Source organism: Leptopilina heterotoma, unplaced genomic scaffold, assembly GCF_015476425.1.
Source record: "Leptopilina heterotoma isolate Lh14 unplaced genomic scaffold, ASM1547642v1 Lhet_130, whole genome shotgun sequence".
NCBI classification, from domain to species: domain Eukaryota; kingdom Metazoa; phylum Arthropoda; class Insecta; order Hymenoptera; family Figitidae; genus Leptopilina; species Leptopilina heterotoma.
The window spans coordinates 1,700,768-1,728,681 of record NW_025110849.1 but is presented as its reverse complement, the minus strand read 5'-3'; the positions used below and the strand labels follow the sequence as shown (position 1 = coordinate 1,728,681).

The following is a 27,914-nucleotide window of genomic DNA, read 5'->3' as shown; positions in this document are numbered from 1 at the left end:
ATATAGAAAACGATTTGCTCGTTTGCCCCAGTATTAAATTCTTTACGCTTTTCCTCGATTTACTTCATGAATTTTGCCAAAAAACTTAGACATTGTTGATAACTATTTTAAGATTAACTAGTTCATGCAATTAAACGAACACTATTCATAAAACCTTATACAAAGATTGATTTAAGAAACTGCCGCAATTGTTATATTTAAAAATTTCGACAAAGTTAGTTTAAAATACATTCAAGGAAAAACACGTATACATATATAAATGGGGCATTACATTTGAAACCATTTCACCGACAAAAAACAATCGCAAGGAGACCGATTTTCTAATAAATTTTAATTTAATTTAAACTTGCAACAATTTGCGCGCTAAAGCGCGCGGCTACCTTCTTACTGCCTTTTTAAAATAAAATTAGCAATTTTAAAAATAATAGAATTTGAAAACTTTCTAATTCAAATTTTTGTTGAAAACACTAAAAAAAATTCAATTTTGGAGAAATTATACAAATAATTGCAGAAATTCAACTATTAAAAAAAAAAAAAAAATATATAAAATTCTTCTTATAAAATTCAACTATGTACAAAATTTTAAAAAATTTTGTAAAAATCCCAATTATCTTTATAAGTAACAAAATTCTTCTCCAAAGTTTAATTATTTTCCTAAATGTCAAAAAAATTCTTGTCCTAATATCAATTATTTTGAAAAATAAAATGCATTTTTCTAATTTCAATGATTTTCAATATATACTATATTAATAAAATTTCCCAAAAAAATTCAATTATTTAAAAAAAATTTTAATAAAATTGTATGCAAACATTTAATTATTTTTATAAATAATAAAAATTTCACAGGAATTCAATTATTATTTTTATAAATAATAAATTTTTTTTAAGGAATTCAATTATTTTCATAAAAAATAATTTGAAATTCTTGAAAATAATAATTGAATTAAAATGATGAAAATAATTTTGATGAAGTTACAGTAACAATATTCTTATAATATAAAATAATAATGATTTTATCTCTCGGTCATCTTTAATTATTAGAAAACATAAAGAAATCGATCACTCCGAGTCTTCGACTCGGAGCAATCGACATCTTCATATTTTATAACAAATACTTTTATAAGTTGTTTAATTTAAAAAAGGTTTGAATTTTGAATTTTTGAATGTCTTAATTCCTGTGGAAAATCCTGTTTCAAAAATAAGATTAAAAAAAGTAGGAATTTTGCAAATATTTTTCTTCTTTTTCTAAAACAAAATAATAATTTTTTTAAAAAAAATTGTGGTTCATAGACAAAAATAATGCAAAATAAATTGCATTATTATTAACTTTTTTATAATTTTTCTTTTCAAATATTTTCAATTTTTATATTTATATATTTGAAAATCATCGAATTGTTGCAAAGAATTTTATCAAAAAATTTGATAATAGAATTCCTTTAAAGAATTTTATTATTTAGGTAAATAACTGAATTCTCACAAAGAATTTTATTAAAATTTTTTTAAAATCCTTATTAAATTCTTTTCATAACGCGGTGCTAAAAAGGCCACTTTTTTGCACCTTGTTATGAAAAATATCGTTCGTAACTAGTGCTCGTTCAAAAATTGGCAACAGCTCGCACTCGTTACAAAATATACTATTTGAAGAATTTCTTTGAATTTTTTTTAAACTAATGGAGTTTCTTTAATAATTTTAATTGAAAATTTTGAAAGCATTTGAATTTTATGAAGAAGAATTTTATTAAAAGTGAATTGAAAATAATTGAATTCTTGCGGAGAATTTTACTAATATTTATAAAAATTGTTTCGAAGAACTTATTAAAATTTTTGGACATAATTGAAATTTATGGAAATATTTAAAAATATTTGAATTCATCCGAGGAATTCAATTGAGGCCTTGGATCCAATAACTCGCCCGACGCTCGGAGGCACGCGCTAATACCAGTCGGGTAGCAGTGAGTGGCCCAGAGGCGCTCACTGCTCACTGACTGGCAGTTGCGCGTTCCTCCGAGCGTCGGGCGAGTTATTGGATCCAAGGCCTCAATTAAAATTGTTTTGAAAATCATTGGATTTTTGTAAGGATTTTACTATTGAAAAAAATAATTGAATATTGTTTAGAAAGATTTTACTATTTATAAAAAATAATTAAATTGTTATGAAGAATTTTATAGAAATATTTGAAAATAATGAAATTTTTTCGACAAAATCAATTAAAGTTGTTTCGAAAATAATGGAATTTCTTTAAAGAATTTTATTAAAATTATGTATATTCAAAATCATTGAATTCATCACAAGAATTTTATTAGGGGAGTATAGTCGAGGTTGGACCACTGTCTAGGTAGGCCCAAGAAGACTATATACAGGAGGAACAACTCGAGTATTACCGATGGTCCCGATTTTAACGTATACGACTGGGCGTACTACCCCGAGGCGCACTAGTCTTCTGCACATCCCAACACATGCATAACTGTGTATATTTTATATATATTCCATCTGACAGCTGAAACAGCTGCAAGTTTTTATTATCTCCTCCATATTGAATAATAAGTGTAAATATTAAGTGAACTTAATATTTTTAATACAGAAATTTCTAAAAACAGTGAGAAGTGTATTTAACACAAGTGTTTTTAATTATGATTCGTCTTGATGAAAAGTGTTAATTTAAATAATAAAAGTTGTAATGGGATTTTCATAACCATTTTTTATCTTACAATAAAAAAAGGGCATGTTATATTATAAATTATTATCGCTCTTATTATAATATATAATTTATTATATATTTATTATTGCTGCAATTATATTTATTTCTGTTTATAGCATTGTATTTGAGGTTAACCATAACCTCCAAAAGAGGAATTTTTCCAACTAAACTAACTTAACTTAAATTTTAAAAGGGATTTATAAATTATAAAAACTAATGAAGATGAAATCAAGCACAAATATTTCTGAAGATACAAACTCTACATATTTTCAAAATCAACTGTCACAGAACTTGCACATAACCAAGAAAATTGTAAACAAAACAAACACACATTATCTAAAGATACACAGATAGAGTTTATACAGTTATGCATGTGTTGGGATGTGCAGAAGACTAGTGCGCCTCGGGGTAGTACACCCAGTCGTACGTTAAAATCGGGACCACAGCTCTCTATGAACAAGCAGGCGAGTTGGTTCTCCTGTATATAGTCTTCTTGTTTTGAAGCTAGAAATTTTAAATAGGCTAAAGTGCCGGATTTAAACTGGAAATTAATATTGTTATCTATCACATTGAACTATTGCAAATTTTGGTGTAAATGCAAAATTTTATCAGCATAAAAACCACAAAAAACTTTGCATAAACGATGTATATAAATGTCAAAACATTGTCATAACCTCTTTTTAGTTTTATTCTATTCTATTCCTCGCGTTCCTTGCATTTTACGAGCGATCACGAGTGCTTCCGATTACACTTCGGCTTAGCCATTGCATTTGACATATGTGTGCAGGCTCACCGATGTAGGCAATATATATAGCCAACCACCTAAGCTTAGGACTTTTGGTGGCGAGGGGGCAGACTTTCAAAGGAAAGAGCGATTTGCATTACGTGCGTACTCTCAGTTTCTCTCTAATTGAATATATATATATATCAAATGAATATCATATTAAATGCCATTTGTGCAATATAAATTGTATGTTTAATAAAATGTATGTCAAATAAATTTCAAATTAAATGTTTTTATACCAAATAGATTTTTTGTCAAATGAAATTTATGGTAAATGGTTTATGTCAAATAACTATTATGTCAAATAAGATTTCGGGAATAGTCATGCGTCTCTAAAATGTCCAGGTTAACTTTTCATGTCCTTGGGGTATGAAAAATACGATCATAATCGGATTAAAGAACGTTCTATATCTGACCCAGAGACGTCTTTAAAATTTCTCTAGAATGTCCATAAGACATCCATGGACATATTTTAGACATTTTTAGGGTAAAGTAAGAACATGTTTGTGACATTCTCAGGACACGTTGTGTCAATGTGGCTTTAAAATGTCCTGAAAATATTCATATGGCATATTTGGACGTCTTCAGGCCAGGCATAGAATTTGATTAAGACGCCTTTAAAACATCTTCAGGATATCGTTTTTAAGACATTGTTAACATATCTTTAGAATATTTTTAAGATGGTTTTTTACAATGTCCTAAGAACGTTATGAAAAGGATATCCGAAGGATGTCACACGGATGTCTGTGCCCACTGGGAAGAATTTTACACAGAACACTTAGAACTAGACAAAAATTTTCAAAAAATGTTTAGACAAAATTTTTCCCTCCTCGAATATTTTCAAATGAAACTTCATAATATTTTGTGGTTTAAGTAGTCACTAATAGTACTCTAGTTTATGGAAATGTTAGTTCGATTTGACAACTTTTACTTTTGAGATTGGTATACACTTGAGAAAATTGCCCCATTCATAGATAGAAGATAGATTACCTGGTCGTAGCGAGTATATCATTTTGGAAAAATCGTCCAATTCTGTTCGTCTAAAACGAAAAATTTCTGGTACATTCAAGTACGGTTGAAGGAAAGGCGATAGAATGATTTTTATGAAATCTCTTTCCCTGTTGACTCGAAACAAACCGCCGTCAGAAGAATAATTTCCGGAGTCACATTTCCGGAAACGAATTACGCTGTGTTCCTGAAATTAAATAAACAATTGAGTATAAATGTTAGTATAAAACAATTTGTTCATTTCATGAACATTTTCTATAATTGTATCATAAATTTTAATTATTTTTACTTCAAATTGTTCCGTAAAATTATAAGATTTTTAAAAAACTATTTAAATATATCTATTAAATAATTTTTTTCAATATGGTAAAATGTGATAAGTAAAGACAGCAAAAAGTTTTTTTAAGCTACACTACTGGTTGATAAGATGCCATTATTGGGCCGAGTTTTGAGCACCAGTACTGGCCCAGTAACTTTTGACATTTCTCGTCAGACATATTACTGGATCAATGATGAGCTGCTTTTTTATTCTCGGCATTTCGCAGTTGGGTCTTATTCAGTTTTGACTGTCGGCCAGTTTATACTATGCAATGTAAAAAATGTTTGTTATTTATCACTTCATCAATCATCAAATAAAATATATTAATCTAACAACCCGCTAAAAATAAAAGAAAGCAGCATTCGAGTTTTCATGTGTAAAATGAACAAGATTCTTATTATTCATTCATTCGATTCACAGTTCTGTCAGAAATATTCGTCATATAGATGAGTTCTCCTCCCTTTGCTCTTTTGCCACCCACTATTGCGATTTCCCCTCCTGTGTACCGTGGGTCAACGACCAATAGTTAATGCCTTTCCACCCCCTCCCCTACTCTCATCACGAGTTAGTTTTTAACATCTTGCTCTCTTTCTTTTGTCGGATGGTAATATCAGTTATAAATTGAATTTTTCTCTCTTGACTGTAATGTTGATGCGATATTCCGTCGCTCACAGGCGTATCTGCAGATACGGGCGAATGGCGTGACTGGTTGCGCAGTCTGCACTTTTAGTGACGTAACATGCCGCTTCCATTAACCCGCAACCGAAAATATATAAAATCTGTGTACACGCACATATATTCCATTTATTTGAATTTATATACATACTAGGGGGGCTTCATGTACCAACCTACTATCTCTATTATTATTTGTATTTATTTTAATTTTTATATATTTCAAATCATGTTTTCTTAATATGAATGCATCATAATAAGTTACAAATTTACAATAATGATAAAAGAAAGTATTAAAATAAGGATCTGAAATTTTAAATTGGGTTAGTAGCCAAATTCTTTGAATTTGCCCATATGAAAGGCATTATTGCAGGGTTGCCACGCTTTTGCTCTTTTCAAATTCCCCAGGTGCGAAAAGTTGGTCGGGCCATGGTCGCGCCGACCAAGTGGATAGTCGTGCCGACCTTGGCAACCAAAGGTCGGCCAAACTAGCGAATTGTAACACCCGCCGTCCAGTGGCTGACATGGTCGGGCCGACTATGGCTGCCAAAGTCGGACCGACCAGGGGTGCCAAAGTTTTGCCAACCATGTGAAAGAATGTCGGCTTGACTTTGGCAACCATGGTCGTGCCGACCTTGGCAGCCAAAGGTCGGCCGAACTAGCGAATTGTAACACCCGCCGTCCAGTGGCTGACATGGTCGTGCCGACTATGGTTGCCAAAGTCGGGCCGACCAGGGGTGCCAAAGCTTTGCCGACCATGAGAAAGAAGGTCGGATTCACTTTGGCAACCTTGGTCGTGCCGACCTTGGCAGCCAAAAGTCGGCCGACCGATTGCAAAAAATTATTAATTATTTATTATTATTATTAATTATTATTATTCATTATTTATTTGTTTATTGTATACATCTTAACACTAAACGCAATCTTACACATAAATACAAATTAAAATTTCTAACGCTCGCAGGAATCGAACTCGCAACCTAACGCACCGAAGTCTAACACGCTAACCATTACGCTACGCTTACATGAAAGCCTAAGAACAAAAATGATTTTATAAGCTGCAACTTCAAACTGACCATCGGCCCGACTCTGGCCAAAGTCGGCCCGACCAAGTGAAATTAGGTTTTTTGCACTCTGGCTGCCATAGTTTTACCGACCGTCGGCCCGACTCAGGCCAGAGTCGGCCCGACCAAGTGAAATTAGGTTTTTTGCACTCTGGCTGCCATAGTTTTACCGACCGTCGGCCCGACTCAGGCCAAAGTCGGCCCGACCAACAGAAATTAACCTTTTTAAACTCTGGCTGCCATACTTTAGCCGACCATCGGCCCGACTCAGGCCAGAGTCGGCCCGACCAACTAAAATTAGGTTCTCTAAACTCTGGCTGCCATAGTTTTACCGACCATCGGCCCGACTGAGGCCAGAGTCGGCCCGACCAACTAAAATTAGGTTCTCTAAACTTTGGCACCCATAGTCGGCCCAAACTTGGGTGGAAACAGTAACCAAAGTCGGCCCGACTTTGGCTGCCGACCTATTGGCAGCCATAGATGGGCCGACCTGCGCCCGACCTTCCAACTCTGGCGGCCGACCAAAATTCGCACCTGGGTCCCTGACTTTTCCAGGTTAAAAAACAGAATTTTTCCAGGTTTTTAAAACGAAAATTATTCAAAAACATCAATAACTTCATTTTTAAATAAATATTTCATCATTATTATTTTTTCATAGAAATTAAGATTTTCAAAAATTTTAAATTTAAACTCGGAGTGGTCGGTTTCTACATGTTTTATTGACGTCGAGGTATAATGATGTGCACCGTCGATTATTGTCCGGTACACACCATTAGAACTCGACTGTCGATAAACCGGTTGTACTCAGGAGAGGTTTTCTACAGTTTCCCTCTCCACTGGCGAGAAAACCCATGAGACGGGTGGTCCAGGCAAATGCGAGTACTCCTAATTTTCAAGTCGCTCTGTAGGCGCAAAATTTAGTATTAAGTTTGTTAGGGAAAAATTTGTAAGAGAAATTTACGAAAATGTAAAAACACTTGTATAGCCAAGTATGTAAGGCTGAAGACAGGTGTATAAACCAATAAATAAAAAATGTAGAAACCGACCACTCCGAGTCTTCGACTCTTAGTGATCGCTTTCTTCATGTTTTATAACAATTAAAACTTGCTACTTTGTTACTGTAAATTCTTCAAAAATTATTTTCATCATTTCGATTATTCATTTCTAGAATTTTCAACTAAAATTTCCCTTCAAGTCAATTGTTTTAAAATAATTTCTGAAAAAGTTCTTTCTAAATTTTCAAATCCATTTGTTTACAATTTAATTTTACGAAATTTCGATTATTCCCTAAATTCTTCAATTAAATGCATATTAGAAAATTCATTCTTTAATAAAGTATTACAAAATTCTACGAGAATTACATTATTTAAATACAGAAGTAAATAATTTATTGATTGTTTCTCAAAATTGAATCCTCATAAATAATTTTATCAACAAATTTTTAAATTGAATTCTTTTGTCGAATTTTACTAAAACTTGCATAAAAATAATTTTTTTTTCCAAGGAATTCAATTAAAATTGTATGAAAAATAATTGAAATTCTGCTATGAGTTTTATTATTAGTAAAAATAATTGAATCCTTAAGAAGAATTTTATTACTCTTGAAAATATTTGAATTTTTGCAATAATTTGTAACTTCTCTAAAATTAAATTTTTTTTCTAATGTTTTTAACTAAAATTCATTTTAAAAATCCATTATTTTTAATAATTTTTGAAAAAGTTCTTTGAGAATTTTCAAATTCATTTGTTTACAATTCAATTTTACAAAATTTCAATTATTCGGAAATTCTTTAATTAAATATATATTTAAAAATAAAAACTTGAAATAATTTTTTTTTTTAAATATAATTAAACTTTTTTAAAAGAATTAATTATACAGAATTGTTTGTTAAAAATATTAAAAATTCAGAATTTCAATGATTTTAATTTGAAACCTTTTCAATATTCAATTATTTCTAAAAAAAAATCCACGCTATACTGCTTTCAATATTCAATTATAATCTAATATTTTAACTGAAATGCATTATTTAAATCAATTTTTCTTAGAAAATTGTACGAGAATTCAATTATTTAACTACAAAAATAAATATTTTATTAAATATTTGAATGTTTCTTGAAATTGAATTTTCATAAAGAATTTTATCAACAAATTTTTAAATAATTGAATTCTCTTGACAAATTTTAATAACATTTTTAAGAACAATTTTATTTTTCGAGAAATTTGATGTAAATTATATTAAAAAATTTTGAATTTCGGAGAAAAATTTTATTATTTATGAAGATAATTGAAATTTTGACGATAATTTTTGTAAATTTTTAAAAATAATTGAATTTTTGCGAAGAATTATATTACTTTTGAAAATAATTGAATTGTTAAGACGAATTTGATTAAAATTTCTTTTTAAATAATTAAAATCTTTTGTGAAATTTGATTGAAGTAGTAAACATTGAAAATAATTAATTGAATTTTGACAAATTTTTGAAATTAATGAAATTTTTAAGAAGAATTTTATTAAAATTACATATTTTGAAAGAAATTGAATTGCTACAAAGAATTTTATTAAAATTTTTAAAAATAATTAAATTCTATGAAGAAATTTAATTAAAAATGAGTTTTAAAAATAATACTTAAATTCTAATAAATAAAAAATGTAGCAAAGGTTTTTAAAATAATTGAATTTCTTTGATAAAATGTAATAAAAATTTTTATGAATACCCAATGGGAAATGCCAGTGTAGTGCCGATGTTCACCACTGGCTTAGTACTCAGACGATTGTTCGGCGTATTCTAGCCGAGCCTCGACAATTAGTGCTGGCGCAGTACGGAATTTTTGTTTCGCCAAAGCTTGGACAAGGCTCGGCGGCAAGTGCTGGCTGAGTATAGAAAAATTGTTCACAACGCTCTTTGCCAACATTGCTTTTTTGACATAAACTTGAAAAAAATTATAAAAAAAGTTTATGAATGTTAATAAATATAAATTAAAAGAAATTTTTTTAGTAAAATTAATATTTTACTTTTCAGTCGTTCATTTTTTATTCTTATTAAATTTAATAGTAACAATTTAACACAATTGTCTAATTTTGTAAATAATAAATTATTTAAACAAATTAAAATTATAAAAAAAATTTAAACTTTAATCTCAATAATAATTTGGTTCCTATTAAAATACTATTATACTTCTTACTATGAATAAAAAATTATTAAAAAATTACCACGTAATTTAAGAATTACGTAAAATGTTAAATGCAATAAGTAAAGTAATTTAATTTAATTATTAAACATTTAGTTTAATTTATTTTATTTCAATTTATTATTTCTAACGTATCCCTATTTTTTTCTCATCTTTGACTCAATAATTGTATGTCTGAATGATACTGAGATATTAATACTTTACTGTACACATGTGTCGTTAGCATAGTGGTAAGAGCGTTAGTCTGTTAGTCCGTAGGTCGTAGGTTCGATTCCCCTAGTCAGCAATTTTGTTTATTTTCATAGGTTTGCGATATTTCTAGATTCCAATCGTTAGGTACTAAAATATGAAAATCTAATGCACACTTACTGTAATTGTTTATTATTTAATTTTTAAATGTTATAAACAATTTTTTCTACTTCATTTACTATATCCATTGTTAGTCTCCATCTTTAATACAATTTCTTTAAGAAGAGAAATATTTTATGAATAATAACTATTTATTAATATTATTTACCATTTTGTTGTTAAACTATTTATAATTATGAATTTACGACTAATTAATAACAATACGGCATTTATTGCGGCAATATTCTCAGCCAGCACTGGTCCAGTGCTGCGCCAGCGCTGTCTGGCAGCACTGACAGACAGTACTTCGGCAGCGCCAGACGGCGTTATCATCCCAGTGCCATGCCAGTGCTGGCTCTCAGCCTTGCCGCCAGTGCTGCCAGTGCTGGCGCAGTACTACGCCAGTTGTAAATTTCCCATTGGGTAATTACTTTTTTCGAGGAATTCCATTTAAATTGTATTAAAAATTTATTTATGATATTTATTATTTATTTATGATAATAATTGAATAGTAATTTATGAAAATAATTTGCAAATAATTGAATTGCTGTGAAGAATTTTACTAATTTTGAAAATAATTGAATTTCTGCAAACATTTGAATAATTGCCTCAAAATTCAATTTGTTTTAGTGTTTTTAATTAAAATTCTTCTATATAAATATATTATTTTTAATAATTAATTAAATAAATATTACAAAATTTAACTAATTTTAGAAGAATTTTAGTTATTAAAATTTTTCTAAAATCTAGGTTTTTTAAAATTTTTAATTAAATACATATTTAAAATTGAAATTCTACAAAAACACAATAACTTTAGAAAAACAACAATTTTCCAGGATTTCGATTAAAATTCCCTGACATTTCCAGGTAGCGTGGCAACCCTGTATTGGGAAATTTTATGTTATACGGACCTCATGATGGACTTTTAATTCATAGGTCAAAATTGGCCAAATTTGACTTAAATTTTCACGTCATGTAACGGCCCTTATTCGGACATATTTTGACCTATATGTAAAAGAATAGGTCAAAATACTCATAGATTTTGATGTATAGTAAAAGCCCTTATTGGACCTCTTTTGACATGTAGGTCAAATACAAGGAACTTTTAGGACTTTTACTTCATTTGAAAAAAAAAAATTTTAAAATTAGTAAAATCCAAATCGTGCGCTACGCGAATATATATAATTATAACAATTTCTCGCACTGTTGAAACATTAGTTTGTATCATTGTGACTGGAAAAATTAGTATTTAGCACTTTGCATTGTTTTTCGATTTGCAGCTTCGTAATTGGTTGGCAGAAATTTCTTGTCGAATAGTCTAGAGATTATCCAGGTCCATAATTGATTTTTTTTTACATTGTGTGGATATGTGTCTAGAATGCAGTAATATATAGCTGCACTCATACAAATTACTCGGCCTCTCTCACGACTTCCTTTTCTCGCACATATTGTTCTTTATGCGTTCATTTGTCTGCATTACATTGGCCTTAAGACTAGAGTTCGATAACCCGCACTATTCCCGTGTATATTACACTCAGGAAACGAAGGCCGTGGATAGACAAACGTTGCTCATATACTATATGAGTATACATATATAATCTTTGCTCAGAATGTATGTCGCGTAATTGATTATCGATAAGAACTTTACAAGCGCCCGGGTTACAAGACATTTACCCTTTTTTAATGTCACGAACTTTTAGGCTTCAAGTATAGTAAACCCCTTTCTTTTCAAAGAAATCAAAAAATCCACATCTTAACACAGTTTATTTCCTATTTTCTATTCTCTATACATACATTCGAATCAGAATATATATTTATGTCTCTCCCTATTATATAAAAACATTTTGCCGCAGAGTCAGGATTTTCTAAAGGCCTTCTATAGTATCTTTATAACACCAGGTCAAAATGTAGGTCAATTTTGACCTATTTTTTAACGTACAGATCGAAAAGTATCTCTCCATAAGGAGAGGTTAACTGAGGTCAAAATTTATGTCAAATCTGACCTATTTTTTATCTTACACGTCAAAAAAGTAACCCCCATTAGGGCCCTTCAAGGGGGGTCGTTCACTTACGTAAAAATTTGATTAAAATTTTAACCTAGGGTAATGACCCTTTGGAGGATCCTTATGAGGCCTCTTTTTGATCTGTCGGTTCGTTAGAATTATTCACGGAGAAAAATGGAAAAATGATTTATGCAGTCAGTGTAGTACTCCTTTATAGAATAATATGTGACAGGTACACACTATAGTATTAGAAGTTTCATAGCTGAACAGTTTGGGACTCAACACAAGTTATCCCATTCATCAGCTTAAACAAGACTGTTTATATAGTCTAAGAGGGAATAAGAGTATAAAAAATTGGAATGAGAAATTACTTTCTCATGTAATTGTTAAAAGAACGCGGCAGTGTACAAAGCACAAGTCAATAATAGAAGCGAATATTGAACAAATAGTACTCAGTCCAGTTCTTTCGAAAAATGAACGCCGTGCACATAAAGTAGATACCTACTCGAAAACCACAAGTTATTCTCTCTCTCTCACACTAATGGTCGTTCACTTATCTTACCGTTTCACTTACTCTTACTACTCTCAACTATTATGCAGTGCAGTTAAGTTCATTAAATTATTAAATATTGCTGTGAGAATAATTAATTATACATTTCATTCAAGGTCAATTCACTATTTTGTACACGAAAAAAAAGAATAATCAAATTTACCATGAGGACTGTCAAACTTAAAAAAGGTTAAAAAAAAATTAATGTTTTTTATTTATTTAATATTAAATTCTAATAACCGTATCAAATTTAAACTAGTTGACAATATTATTTATTTAATATTATGAATATCTAATTTATTTCATTGGTAAGGGATGTTTCTTAAATAGGAAATTTCCCCCATCGATTGCGTAGCCGAGAGGCTTAATGTAAAAGCGTGCGATTTATAATTATGCGTATATTTAGTTGTGTGGTTAGGTAGGTGTTCAATCCCGTATGACTGTAAGATTTTCCGATGCATTTAGTTGTTAATTGTAAGTATGAAGATGTGGGAAGAATAAAACTTGTGAATTAATGAATATAAATATATAAAGAGTGCATTTAACATATTTTTCTTTTTTTTAATGATTGGTTATTGTCTTTTTTATATAAAATTGACAAAGTGAATAAAAGGAAACACTCGTTTCGCGTCGCGTCGGCCATTTATTTTGACAGGTTCCGCGCCTGCGTTCCCTCATTGTGAAAATTTCGAAGTAGGGGACTGAGTCCAGTTTCTCTACTATGCACACTGCAGAGCGCCTTATAATCTTCGCCTGTGTTTCAATGTTCTTTACAGTGACATTTGGAACTAAGGCCCTCTATACACTATACGCAATACTCTAAGATGCTTGATGGAAATGAATTAATGTACTTTTACTGGACTGAGTCCTGTTTTTTCAATATTGACTCCCAGTTTTTCAAACTCCATTTTTCTCCGTGTTGATGCATAACGAGGCTCGCAGTCCTTTCACAAAAGGAAAGAGATAAAACTATAACATTCAATTGTTCTCATTGTTTTTTTGCCGCGAAATTCTCGTTCCAAATGAAACCTCTGTTTCAAACGAAAATTATTTTATTCCGAATGGAACTCTAAACGAAAAATTTGTTGCATGCAAAAACTGCGTATTTCAATCGACAATGACAAAAATTAATTTCAAAATCTGGGTAAATATTAATATCATAATTAACTATATTAATTTGAATGTTCTTTCATTCTTTCATTCACTTTATCTGTCCCTCACACTCTGAAGTTGTCTTTTATTTTTTGATAACTTTAGATAGAAAATAGAAATCATCACACGGAGAAAAGGGAATAGTTGACACATCCAGATACATGGATATCACAACCATATTATATTGAAAAATACGGGATATCCATAGTTAAGGTTGCTGCTTCCATATTCTATGGCTGGCTGTATATTGTTGGAGCAGCAAAAGATCTATGGTTGGGTGATCCATTGTAATGGAAATGGGAAACAAAAAAATTTGAATCACTCAATTAATAAAATTCTATGTCACTTGAGATATTTTATACACATTTTTATTAATTAATACACACCACTTATTGAATAACCGCATATTTACGAAATAAATTATTAAACGATGGGGAGACACGAACCCTAGACCTAACGCATACTAAACACTAACGCTATCCACTACACTATACACACAACTACAATATTTGAGCATATAATATTCCTTATATACTATACACATATTTCATGAAAATGAATTTACATAAACACTAATAGACAATAACGATAATAAATAATAAACAATTGTAACACTATTTATACACAATAAACTCACAACGCGATTATACAGACGTGACAGGAAACCGACGCGATGGACAAATTGAGACGACCATTTTTAAATGGATGCCATGATAATGAATTGCGCGCAACATGTATCGAAATTTTGAACTAACTATGGATCTCCCGACCAAAGTTTATATGGATGAGGCAGCCATATGTGAAAATCCATAGCATGAATTGTAAGCCCAACCATGCCTATGGATGTCACATCCATATTTGATTCAACAATATAATATGGCTCCCTCATCCATTGAATATGGAATGTGCTTCCATTCTGAAAGTTGTCTCTTCCATTCAATTGGATAACACAACAATATTCTGCTCAACAATATTTTTATGGATATCTCTTCCAGACCTTTTCTTTCCGTGCAGAATTTTTTTTACTTCTTTTCATTAAAAGACTAAAATTTTGTTAAATATTATGTTTTGTCAAATTGAAATTATTTTTGTTCTTTACTTCTAAAAAAAATTAGAAAATTATTAAACAACTGTGATTAAGAAATAGAAAATTTATTTATTTTCCATTATTTTCTTTTTGAATCACAATTTTTTTAACAAAATTATTATTTTGTTTTAGAAAAAGAAGAAAAATATTTGCACAATTTATATTTTAATCTTATCTTTGGAACAGGATTTTCCACAGGAATTAAGACATTAAAAAATTTCAAATTCAAACCTTTTTTAAATTAAACAACTTATAAAAGTATTGTTATAAAACATGAAGATATCGATTGCTCCGAGTCGAAGACTCGGAGTGATCGATTTCTTCATGTTTTCTAAGAAATTAAAGATGACCGAGAGATAAAATCATTATTTTACATTATAAGAATATTGTTACTGTAACTTCATCAAAATTATTTTCATCATTTTAATTCAATTATTATTTTCTAGAATTTTAAATTATTTTTTATGAAAATAATAATTGAATTCCTTAAAAAATTTTAATTATTTTATGAATATAAATTAAATGTTTGCGCAGAATTTCAATAAAATTTTTTATAATTCAATTCTTTTGAAAAATTTTAGTAGATATTATAAAAATTATTGAATTGAGGAAAATTTTTGAAAATAATTGAAATTTTTGCCGAGAATTTTTTCAAAATATTTTAAAATAATTGAATTGATTCGAAGAATTTTATCAAACTTTTTTAAAATAATTGAATTTTTGCAACGAATTTTATTAAAATTTTCAAAAATAAGTAAATTCTTATGAAGAATTTTTATTAATTTTTTTGGTAAATAATAAAATTATTGCGAAAAAATTTATAAAACATTTGCAAATGATTGAATTCTTGCAAAGAATTTTATCAAAAAATTTGATACTAATTGAATTTCTTCGAAGAATTTTATTGTTTATGAAAATAATTGAATTTAGGAAGAATTTTATTAAAATTGTATATAATCTTAATATAATTAAATTCGTTTGAAGAATTTCTTTGAGTTTCTCTAAAATAATGGACTTTCTTTAATCATTTTAATTACAAGTTTTCAAAGTAATTGAATTCTATATGAATAATTTCTTTCAAGAGTTTATAATAATCCTCATTCTTAATAATTGAAATGAAGCATTTAATTCTTGAATTTTATTTAAAATTTTTGGAGAATAATTGAATTTCTTTGAAAAATTTCTTTCATTTATTGAATACAATCGAATTTTTTAATAATTGTATTGAAAATAATTGAATACCTGAGAAGAATTTTATTATTTATGAAAAATACTTTAATTCATGCGATGAATTTTAATAATATATTTCTTTTTAAATAATTGAATTCTTTTGTAAATTTTTATTGAAATAGTAGATAGGGGAGACTGGGGCAAAAAGTTAAACTACCAAAACCGTTAAAATTCATTATCTTTCGAACAAAAATAGTTAGAGCATTGCAATTTTAATTATAGAAGGGTGTTATCACCCTAAATAAATGTACGGAGTTGTGTGCAATTCTGTTTATTTTTGTGGTGTCAATATTAAAAGTTTTTTTTCAACCTACTTTTGAAAATTTTTTCGAAAAAGAAAATATCAACTTTTGTATATTTTTTGCATTTATTCTCACCGCGATTTTTTTACTTCATTATTTGGGTCCCCTGAAGAGATACCTACATGTATTTTCTAAATATCTTTAGTTAGATTTTTTATATTTGTTGTTAAAGCCAAAAACGCACCCTGGGGCGAAAAGTTAAATAATGGGTGGGGCGAAAAGTGAAATGTATTTTTACATGTTGTTAAAAAATTTTTTTTTTATTTTTCGTTTTTTTGGGTTTATTTGTTTAAACATTATTTATTTGACATTTGGCAAGTACTCTTTCAAAAAATAAGCCGGTTCACGTGAAATAAACCAAAAAAATTTTTTTTTTTTTTGAAATTTCAATTTTTTAACTTTACAACTATTCTAAAGCTTTTGTCAAATAAACAAAGATCTTTTATTTACTAAATTACTTGTTTACGTATACTTTAACTTATCTACTACTTATCACCTATCAGAAAATAGTTTTAGTAGGCTAAAAATAGAATTTAACTTTTCGCCCCAGCATGGGGCGAAAAGTTAAAAAAAACAAAATTTTCAAAAAAGGACAAAACATGTATTTTTTGCGAAAATATCAGGAACTTTTTTATTGAAAGTTGTAGAGGACAAGTTGCCCTACAATATTGATATACAAATATTTGCATCTAAGCGGCTTATATTGCCAAAAAAAATCATTTATGCAAAATTTAACTTTTCGCCCCAGTCTCCCCTATTAAAAATAATTAAATTTTGATATTATTGAAAATAATTTCATTCTACGAAGAATTTAATTAAAATATTAAAAAAAAAATCGAATTGTTAAAAATTATTTCATTAAAATCTTTGAAAATTAATTTTAATAAAAATTTTAAGAATAATTACATTTTTCGAGAAATTCTATTAACATTGTACCAAAAATAATTGAAATTCTGCTGATTTTTATTATTTATGAAAATAATTGAAAACCTACATAGATACCTATAGAATTTTATTATTTATGAAAATAATTGAATTCCTGGTTAAAAAATGTTATAGGGGAACCAAGAAGACTAGAGACAGGAGGTGAAACTTCGGTAGTGGGGGTATGGCAATGCTGAGGCGCTCAGCTGATGTAAGGTCAGGCGTTTACTTTCAAAAAAGTTTTCGCCGCAGTAGACCAGACGGACTTCTGCGCAGCTACACACGTAAACACAGGAAAATATATTCTATACAAATACAATATGAAATATAAGTGTTTATATTTTCAAACATCTTATAGTTATTAAAAAAACGTTTTAAAAACAAAAAAATGTGTAAACTGTAGCATGAAGTGTATTAAAAGTTAACAAAAAGTAATAGTCATAGTGTTGTGTAGGTTTATCTTTCTTCTTGTTACAACTTTTCACACAGCACGTTTTCGGAATTTTGAACTATTTGAATAACACTTAATTTAATAATCACTCACATTATTTCTATATATCCGTTATGACACACATTGTCAATTGTGTCTCGATTGCACTTTAAAGTTAACCTCAAATTAAAATCATATCATACACATATGTAAAACATATGGTATACAAGAATTTGAATGTGTGAGTGATGTGCAGAAGCACCGCGCCGGCGACTTTTCGAAACGAAAAACGCCTGGTTAAAGAAAGGTTCTTGACTCATCCCCACTACCGAAGTTTCACCTCCTGTCTCTAGTCTTCTTGAGGGGAACATAGTCGAGGTCTGCCCACTTTTTGACTTTTGTTTATAACTTTTTTTTAAAAATGAATTTGGACAATTGAAGTATATGGTTGGAAAGTCCTGTTTAATAGGAACATTTTTTCTGTACAAAGTAAATTGACAGGTTTAAAAATGAAAAAGTTATAAAGATTTAAAAAAAAAAAATTTGTAGTCCAGGTTGGCCATTACAGTCAAGGTCGGCCATGTTTAAAATTCAAAGGGCATTAATCGTTAAAAAATAAAATAACATGTTTGGAGTTACGGAAAATTGATTCTTTATTGTTTACAGCTTGTAACTTAATGAAATAACAAAATAATAACAATAAACAATATAAAAAATAAAAATAAATAAAAAAAAGTTTTGCACTGAAATATTAATAAAATTAAATAAAAATATTAATAAGATGATCAATTATATTATGAGTTATACAGAATTGCAGTTTTTGCAAATGAAGTAACTCGTCCTCATCTTTGCGCATTTTAAACACAAAGTGGCCGACCTTGACAGAAAGTAACATTACTGAATTGTTGTAACCAAAAAGAAATACGTTTTGGGATTAGATTTTTCACTTTGATTTTCTTTCAACAATGAGCCCCACAAAATTTCTGCATGCTTGTCTTGACGATTCAATTTTTTTTTATCTTTTATTAATGATTTTCACATGATGCACAAAACTTTTTTTGTGCTTTTTTTGTACCGACGTCACAGAAAACACAATTTTCGATCCTCCGAAAATGTAATTGAACAAAAAGTTAGGTTTTACTAAGACAAGCTTCGACAAGCATGCGCGTAGGTGGCGCTAGTGAACTTGACAAAAAAACGCGAATGGCCTACCTAGACAGTGGTCCAACCTCGACGATACTCCCCTACTTAATGAATAAGTAATTGAATTATTGGGAAGAAATTAATAAAAAATTTGTAAATAATAGAATTCCTCTGAAATTTTTATTATTTAATTCATTCATTCAAAATTGTCATTTTCTAAAATTTCAAATTAAATTTTTTTTAAATAATTGAATTCGTTTTGGGAAATACTTTATTAAAATCGTAGATATTGAAAATCATTAAAATTAGAAAAATTTCTGAAAATAATTGAACTTTGGAGAAGAATTTTGTTATTTATAAAGATAATTGGGATTTTTACGAGAATTTTTTTCAAGATTTGAACATAGTTGAATTTAATAAGAAGAATTTTATTTTTTTTTAAAGAATTTTTGCAATTATTTTTAAATTCTACAAAATTGAATTTTTTTTAGTATTTTCAACAAAAATTTTAATTAGAAAATTTTTAAATTTTATTATTTTTTAAATTGCTAATTTTATTTAAAAAAGGTAGTAAGAAGTTAGCCGCGCGCTTTAGCGCGCGATTTGTTGCTATAGTTAACTTATAATTTATTAGTTTATACAATTAATTTCATATTTAATTCATATTCTTTAAAAAATATTCTTCGAAAATTGACAAAAATTCTATTTTTACATCCTCTGAAGTTTTATTGTATCCAAATTCTTCTAAATATTTTATTTGTATTTATAATAATTTTAAAAGATGTCACTTTGTTGTCAAAAATCAAAAATTTAGTTTGATTATTTTTTGAATTTGAGATTTTTTAAAAGAAAGTCTTAAATCAAGATTTTTCTGATTTTGAAATAAAAAAGTATATCATTTCAGAAAATTTTAATTTTTTATACCCGAATTACCAAAATCAGCAAAAACCTTTTTAGGTACTAGTACCTGCAGCAAATTATCAAATCTTTCTTTGTTTTTTTTTAAATTAAAAATCGTATTCATACAACCGCAGTATTAAAATAATGTTAAAATCAGTATTAAAATTACTTTTACAAAAGTTTAAAAAGGTGATTAAAATTAACCAATTTTAACTATAATACCTTTTTAAATTAAAAAATTTTTTTTATTTAGAGAGTTTTTTTTTTAATAAAAATGTCTTTTATTTGAATCGAAGACCAGTTATAGTATCTATATAGTATCATGAGGATAATAGAAATCTTGTTTATAGAAAAAAGTTTTTAAAAATTGAATTTTTAGTTGAATATAAATACTGTATATAATTTTAACGTACACATGGACAATTTGATTAAAAATTAGTTGCTAGGTACCAGAATTTTACACTCACTCAAACCGACCTAGAACAAGTTTCACAACTCAAATTACATCTATGTTGATTCATGGTACAGTTGAAATTATCTAATTCCATAACCTCGAAACGTGGTTTAACATTTACTTTTCTAAATTTCTACTGGTATCATAAAAAATGCTTGTACTCCTAAAAATAGTATTCTATGAATATAATGATTATAAAGTATTTTTCAATTTCAAAATGTCTTAATAGCAATAATCTTAACTTTTTTCTAACAAAGTTTCTTATCAGTCTTGTCGCAAAAACAAGTTTGTTTTACCCACAAGCTTTAACGAATATAACCATCCAGCATTTTATTATCTCACTGTCTGATAATAAACATTAAATTTTAATTTTTTGTTGTTGTCGATATATTGAAATTTCTAAATATGGGATAAAATACTATAACTCAAAAATGGTGATTAGTTTTGGAATATTTTCTTATGTAACGATAACAAATGAAAAAGTGTCGTTACTGTTAAAACTCGTGTGTCATTCTATTCATCATTTGTTATTTCTTTTTTCTATGCAAAAAAGGACCGACACAAATGAATATTTTACCTTTGTGAGACAGAATGAATAATATAGACCAAGAAGACTAGAGAATGATATCATCGTGATCTTTTTCATCGAATACGAATGAATGTGGAGAGACCACAACCTTTTTGAAATGCTTATGACGTCAACGATTGGTTATAGTGGTGCCACTTTTATTGCGAAAGAACTAAACGCTTGTTCTTTTACGCGCTTTCAAGGACCGGTTCTACTTGCTTCATTAGCATCATTTACTTAAATTCTTTTTATTATAAGCAGAAAGGGGTTTCGTCACTCTGACACTTTAAAAAAGTCAATGTTGTTCTTGCTTTTTTTATCAAGTTTATAGTGTTATTGGAATTTTACGATATAAATATTTCAAAAATCTAAATTATTATAAAATTAGGACACTTCGTAGGGAGAAATTGACGACTGGTAGAGAAATGGTGCGATACTACGAAACTCAAGAAAAAATATCCTCCATATGCCATTGTTGACAAAAGCATCAATACGATCAAACAATTTTTCATTTGATTTAAATCTACACGCATTTTCTTCAAATTTATCTATTAGATGCTTCAAATGAAAAATGTCAATTGTAATATTGCTCTAATTTGTAATCTTACATTTCAAACAAATTTGAATATAACATTCATGCAACATTTGCCAGCAATATTTCCTCAAAAGCGGACATTTTCGTAAATGCAGCAACATTTCAAGAACTTTCCACTGAAATATTTCTGAAATAATCGGGAAATTTTATGTGCTGTGTGGGTAGTATGTCAATACACAGGAAAAAAAAAGTCTGACTCCGTTTACACCTTAAATTCAGCCCATGTATTTCACATAAGTCTGTCCTTATCTAACGGGGCTGACTCCGTTTACACCTTAAATTCAGCCTCAAAAAGAGGCTGAAAGTAAGACTTTTTTTTTAGTGTGTACTCTTCTCATAAATTAATGTCGAAAGTAAAAAACGAGAATCTGTTTGCAATAAAGTAATTCTGGAATTTTCTAGAATTATTTTATCAAGCTAAGTTCTTTTTTCCCCTCTTTTAGATTGGAAGCCCCTGTTAATCACACTTATACTTATAAGTGTGATTTTGCTAACGATGCATACTTATGCAGCGCCAGTGGTGAACGCACTTTTACAGGCTTTTAAACTTTTAGGGCTTCCTCTTCCGTTGTATAAAATTGTGGACTATCCTACGTCGCTATAGTCAAGGATTTAACACAGGAATTATGATACAAAAATTGCCTCCAATATAAGGGAAAGGTGCCCAAAAAGTAGAATTAATCGATAACACATATAAAAAACAAAAAAGTCTCATATTTGTTGCAGCTCAAAATAAGACAATGATAAACGCCATAGAACGCAGCGCTACCTATGAGTCTTATTTTTGTTGCAAATTAGAAATTAAGATGAGTTTTTAGACCCGGTTTTTTCAGCGAATAGAATATTGTTTTTTCTGATCAATTGGGATATTAAACTTGAAGATCGATAAACCAGTTCTCAAAATCTCCAATATCTATAAAAATCTTTAAGCGGAGCGGCTGTCGATAATAGACCGGTCGTTAAATTTGCAGAATAAATGGAGTGGAAAGAGATTCCATTTACGACAGATGGGACGCAAATGTATACTAACGCGAGTGCCAATAGAATCAAATATAACAAAATCAATATTATATCCTTTTTGAAGAAGCGGCTACTTTCCTTTTTCTTTGCTGAACCGCGATATTTGATATATGTATATTCTAATATATATTAGAATATTTTTTAAATACTTTTAAATGTAAAGTTAATTTCTTTATACTAACAGACAAATTAATGCGCACATGTTTTAAAATCGTAAACGGATTTTTTCAAAAATCATACAGAAATATTCTGAAATTAAGAATATTCTCTTTTTAATATTGCTTCATCGTGGAGGAAGCTTTGTAGTCCTTTAATTATTTATAAAATTTTTAAAAATGGTGTAACCTAATTTTCCTCTATATAGGAATATATTATATGAAATCCTGAACAAATGTCCGAATGTATGGGATCCCTTTTTTCGTGAATACGATAACTCAAAGAGGTTTTATCGAATTTTGATAAAAATTGCTACGCATATATTTATGATATAAATTTTAAAGTTTGTATTTTCTTTGCCATTTTCGGTCACTACAAATTCAAGCTTCAAGCTGGAAATAATAATAATAATAAATTAATTACATTATTGAACAGTATGAAGCTAGAATTTCTTAAAGTAAACTTTAGATTAATAATCAGCTACCCTAAAAACCCCCGAGTAACAAGTTTTTAGCGAATATTATAAAATTTAAAAAGTTGTCTGTAATATTGGATTCGCCATTTTTAATTTCTAAAAAGTGACTTCAGATTCAAAATCAGCGACCCCAAGAACCCCCGAGTAACACATGTTTTGGATCAATTTGAAAATTGTTGTCCGCCATATTGGGTCCGCCATTTTGAATTTCTAAAAATTGACATCGGATTCATGATCAGCAATTCTAAAAACCCCCGAGTAACAAGTTTTAAGCAAATCTGATCAAATTTGAATTTTGTCCGACATTATGAATTTTTAAAAAATAACTTCAGATTCGTAATCAGAGTCCCCAAAAATTCCCGAATAACAAATTTTAAAAAACCAATTACTTTTAAATAATTTCATATAATACCATATTGGATTTTATCCGCCATATTGGAAACGCCATTTTGAATTTTTGAAGAGCGACTTTAGATTCGTAATCAGCTACCCCAGAAAGCCCCGATAAACAAATTTCAAGAGAACTTATTGTTAGCTTACATGATAAGCTTATATTATTGCTAACATGTAACAAAGTATTAATTTCCTATTTCTCAATAAACAATACAATTTCGCAAAATTTAATTTCTTTTGTAATTTATGTAAAAGACTTCGTAGGCTTCATTTACAAAAATTAGGAGATGGAGCTACAGTCGCTCTTTTCAATATCATTGGACTTGAAATTTTTATTTAATTTTAATTATTTTAATTTTAGAGAAACTGAATAAAAATTTAAGTAATTTTAAATAAATAAACAATACAAAATTAAATAAAAAGGAACATGTTCAATTAAAAAAAGCGAAAGCAACCAAGTCGACTGTGAAACGGTCGATGAGACACTATATAGATCTATAAATTTTCTAAAATCAAGAAAATATATTTTCTGACCAAGATAGAATCAGCTGCATACTCTGGACTGTGAATCAACAGCTATTCGCCGATTCAAATTTAGAGAATGTTTACCTATTTTGTTTAAATATGAAAGAATCAGACTTACGGATGGTACGGCAATGACGAGATTGGCATTTCCTTCGCCGCGATAAGCACATTCAAAAGGCAGTGAGTCAACTTTTTTTTGTTGTTTTTGAACGTTGGAAGTCATTTTAGAATCATTTTCTGATATTGTGGAAACCTGTGACTGTGGGACACTCGTCTTCTTCATTGAAGTTCTTTCCTTTTCCAGAATCATGATTTCATTGACAACTATGGACTCTGCAAAAAATGTATAAAAATTATAATTATTAATTGATTTTTTTATTAAATTAATTTTTAGTGTCGACTGTCCGAAAGTATTTGCTTAAAAATAATAAACTTTTGCTTAAAAATATTGTCTATCCTTATAATGTGGATAAGGTATGGTACCCCGAACAATCATTATATGGTACCCCATAACATACTTCTCTCTCAGTGTATTGTTTAAGGAGGTTATTTCATGAAACGAAGAAGGTCAAAAATGTTTGTAAATTTTGTTATTTTAATAATTGAAGATATTAAAATGTTCTAATAATTATATAATATTATTATTGTGGCATTCCAGGAGAAATTTACTACTTTTCGGAGCACCCTCACCGATTTCTTTCAAACTTGGTAGTATTACATTTGTTGGTCTAAAGTTTCAGAAAATCAATTTTTTAAGTAAAATCAATTGTTTATTTAAAAGTTACAACAATTGCTCAAAATTGTTTAAATGCCCATATCTTTTAAACGGTACAAGATAATTGAGTTTTCTTTTTTGGTAAAAATTCATAAAGACGAGACGCTTCAAAAATGTTATTAACATTTTTTTCTTATTTTGTTAATTAAAAAAGTTATTTAAATAAATAAAATTAACTTTTGAGCCAGAATTCAAAATTAAATGACTTACGAACCAAAAAATTCCTTGTTTTTCACACTTTTATATTCCAAAGAAAAAAAGTTGATCGAGTTTTTCAATCACTTATAATTTAAACAATTATTCGCTTGTTTACAATTATTTTGCAACTAAATGATCATCTGTTCTCACCTGCGCGCGACACTGCTACGTCACGTCCGTCTGTCTTCAGAATATATTTTTGATAAGCGTGGAAAAATTGAGGTTATGTTTAATCAAAACAACGCATTTCAATCTTTTTAAAGTTTTTAGCAGTCATGGAAAAAAAAGTTAAATCAGGATATTGATTTTCTGATATCCTAAAACTTTAAAAAGATTGAAATGCGTTGTTTTGATTAAACATAACCTCAATTTTTCCACGCTTATCAAAAATATATTCTGAAGACAGACGGACGTGACGTAGCAGTGTCGCGCGCAGGTGAGAACAGATGATCATTTAGTTGCAAAATAATTGTAAACAAGCGAATCATTGTTTAAATTATAAGTTATTAAAAAACTGGATCAACTTTTTCTCTTCGGAATATAAAAGTGTGAAAAAAAAGGAATTTTTTGGTTCGTAAGTCATTTAATTTTGAATTCTGGCTCAAAAGTTAATTTTATTTATTTAAATAACTTTTTTAATTAACAAAATAAGAAAAAAATGTTAATAACATTTTTGAAGCGCCTCGTCTTTATGAATGTTTAGCAAAAAAGAAAACTCAATTATCTTGTACCGTTTAAAAGATATGGTGATTTAAACAATTTTGAACAATTGTTGTAACTTTTAAATAAACAATTGATTTTACTTAAAAAATTGATTTTCTGAAACTTTAGACCAACAAATGTAATACTACCAAGTTTGAAAGAAATCGGTGAGGGTGCTCCGAAAAGTAGTAAATTTCTCCTGGAATGCCACTATTATTAAATAATTAGATATTCTTCATATATATAAAATAATGATAATGATATACCTACAAAGTAGACTGAAAATTACAAACTTAACAAATGTATCAAAGTACGTACAAAAAATTACAATGTTTGAGTTTTTGATTTCTTGACCTTTAAATATTTGAATTTGACTATTTGGATTTGTAATTCACAATTTAACTATTCTGACGATTCTGACGATTCTTTCACTATTCTGTCGATTCCATTAAATCAAACAATTAAAAATTTTTATTTTCGAATCTTTTAAAATCACAAGTTCCGTTCAGATTCATATTTCTTAATCTACTATGGCTAGGATTGTAAGTTAGATAAATGCATAAAAGATTGTCAAATATCACTGTAATCGGTCAAACCGTTTTTCCGTGATTTTAGATTCTAATATTCATTACCCAAATAACAAGTTAACAATCGTAACGAAGATAATTAAAAACTAGCAATAAATCGCGCGGCTAACTTCTTACTATCTTTTTTAAATAAAATTAGCAATTTTAAAAATAATAAAATTTGAAAATTTAAATTTTTGTTGAAAATACTAAAAAAAAAATTCAATTTTGTAGAATTTAAAAATAATTGCAAAAATTCTTTAAAAAAAATAAAATTCTTCTTATTAAATTCAACTATGTTCAAATCTTGAAAAAAATTCTCGTAAAAACCCCAATTATCTTTATAAATAACAAAATTCTTCTCCAAAGTTCAATTATTTTCAGAAATTTTTCTAATTTTAATGATTTTCAATATCTACGATTTTAATAAAATATTTCCCAAAACGAATTCAATTATTTAAAAAAAATTTTAATTTGAAATTTTAGAAAATGATAATTTTGAATGAATGAATTAAATAATAAAAATTTCAGAGGAATTCTATTATTTACAAATTTTTTATAAATTTCTTCGCAACAATTCAATTATTTTCATGAAGAATAACATTTTTTTTAACCAGGAATTCAATTATTTTCATAAAAATAAAATTCTATAGGTATGTAGGTTTTCAATTATTTTCATAAATAATACAAATCAGCAGAATTTCAATTATTTTTGGTACAATGTTAATGGAATTTCTCGAAAAATGTAATTATTCTTAAAATTTTTATTAAAATTAATTTTCAAAGATTTTAATGAAATAATTTTTAACAATTCGATTTTTTTCAAAATAATTTGAATTAAATTCTTCGTAGAATTACACTGGAATCTAGATCGGTGAGACTAATCGGGGATGGCTTCTCACCGATCTAGCGGATTAGTTGAGACTGAGAAGCAACACAAACAGGGCCGTACGAAGTATTTTTTGTTTGCACCTTTCTTTTAAAAAATAATCCATGTTAGAAAATTAATATAAATAACAAAATATTATAAAATATTATACAAAAATAAAATGTATTTATATTAAAAAGAAAAAAAAGTAAATAATGATGAAGTTATCAAATGAAATAAATAGCATCGGGCACTGAGAACCTTTTTCTTCTACAATTAGGCACGACATTGATCGACATTTGAAAGTCCCCGCTAGCCCTCCACCTTTCCTCGCCTACAAACTATGTAAACAGAGTCTCAACGATCCCGAGCTCACCGATCTAGATTCCAGTGTAAATTAATTTCAATAATATCAAAATTCAATTATTTTGCTTCCTCGTGATGAAGCTTTGTAGTCGTTTAATTTACAAAATTTTTAAAAATCCTTTTAACAAATTTTCTTCTATATGGGACTATGTTATATAAGACCCTGAACAATTGTCCGGATGTATGTATGGATGTGTGTGTGTGTGTGTGTGTGTGTGTGTGTGGATCCCGATTTTTGTGAACACGATAACTCGAAGAGGTTTTAACGAATTTGGCTAAAATTTACCAGGTATATTTATCATAAAAATATCTCGAAATGGATTGATAGACTTTAAAAAATTCTCAAAAAAAAATTTTTTTTTGACTTTTTTCTAAAAAATTTTTTTTTTCAAAAAAATTTTTTTAAGTTGTTTATTGAAGTTAATATATAATAAAATCTTATTCTTTGC

General features: G+C 28.5%; 1 protein-coding gene across 1 annotated transcript in view; it reads right to left on the bottom strand.

The window, feature by feature from the left end:
- LOC122512999 (inositol-pentakisphosphate 2-kinase) overlaps nt 1–27,914 on the bottom strand; it is a 172,679-nt gene that overhangs the window by 26,700 nt on the left and 118,065 nt on the right. The window contains exons 3-4 of the mRNA XM_043629225.1: nt 24,109–24,323; nt 4,473–4,677 (exon numbers count right to left, since the gene is read on the bottom strand). Coding sequence (XP_043485160.1) covers nt 4,473–4,677; nt 24,109–24,300 — 397 coding nt within the window. The 5' untranslated portion in view covers nt 24,301–24,323. The remainder of the gene's footprint in view (nt 1–4,472; nt 4,678–24,108; nt 24,324–27,914) is intronic.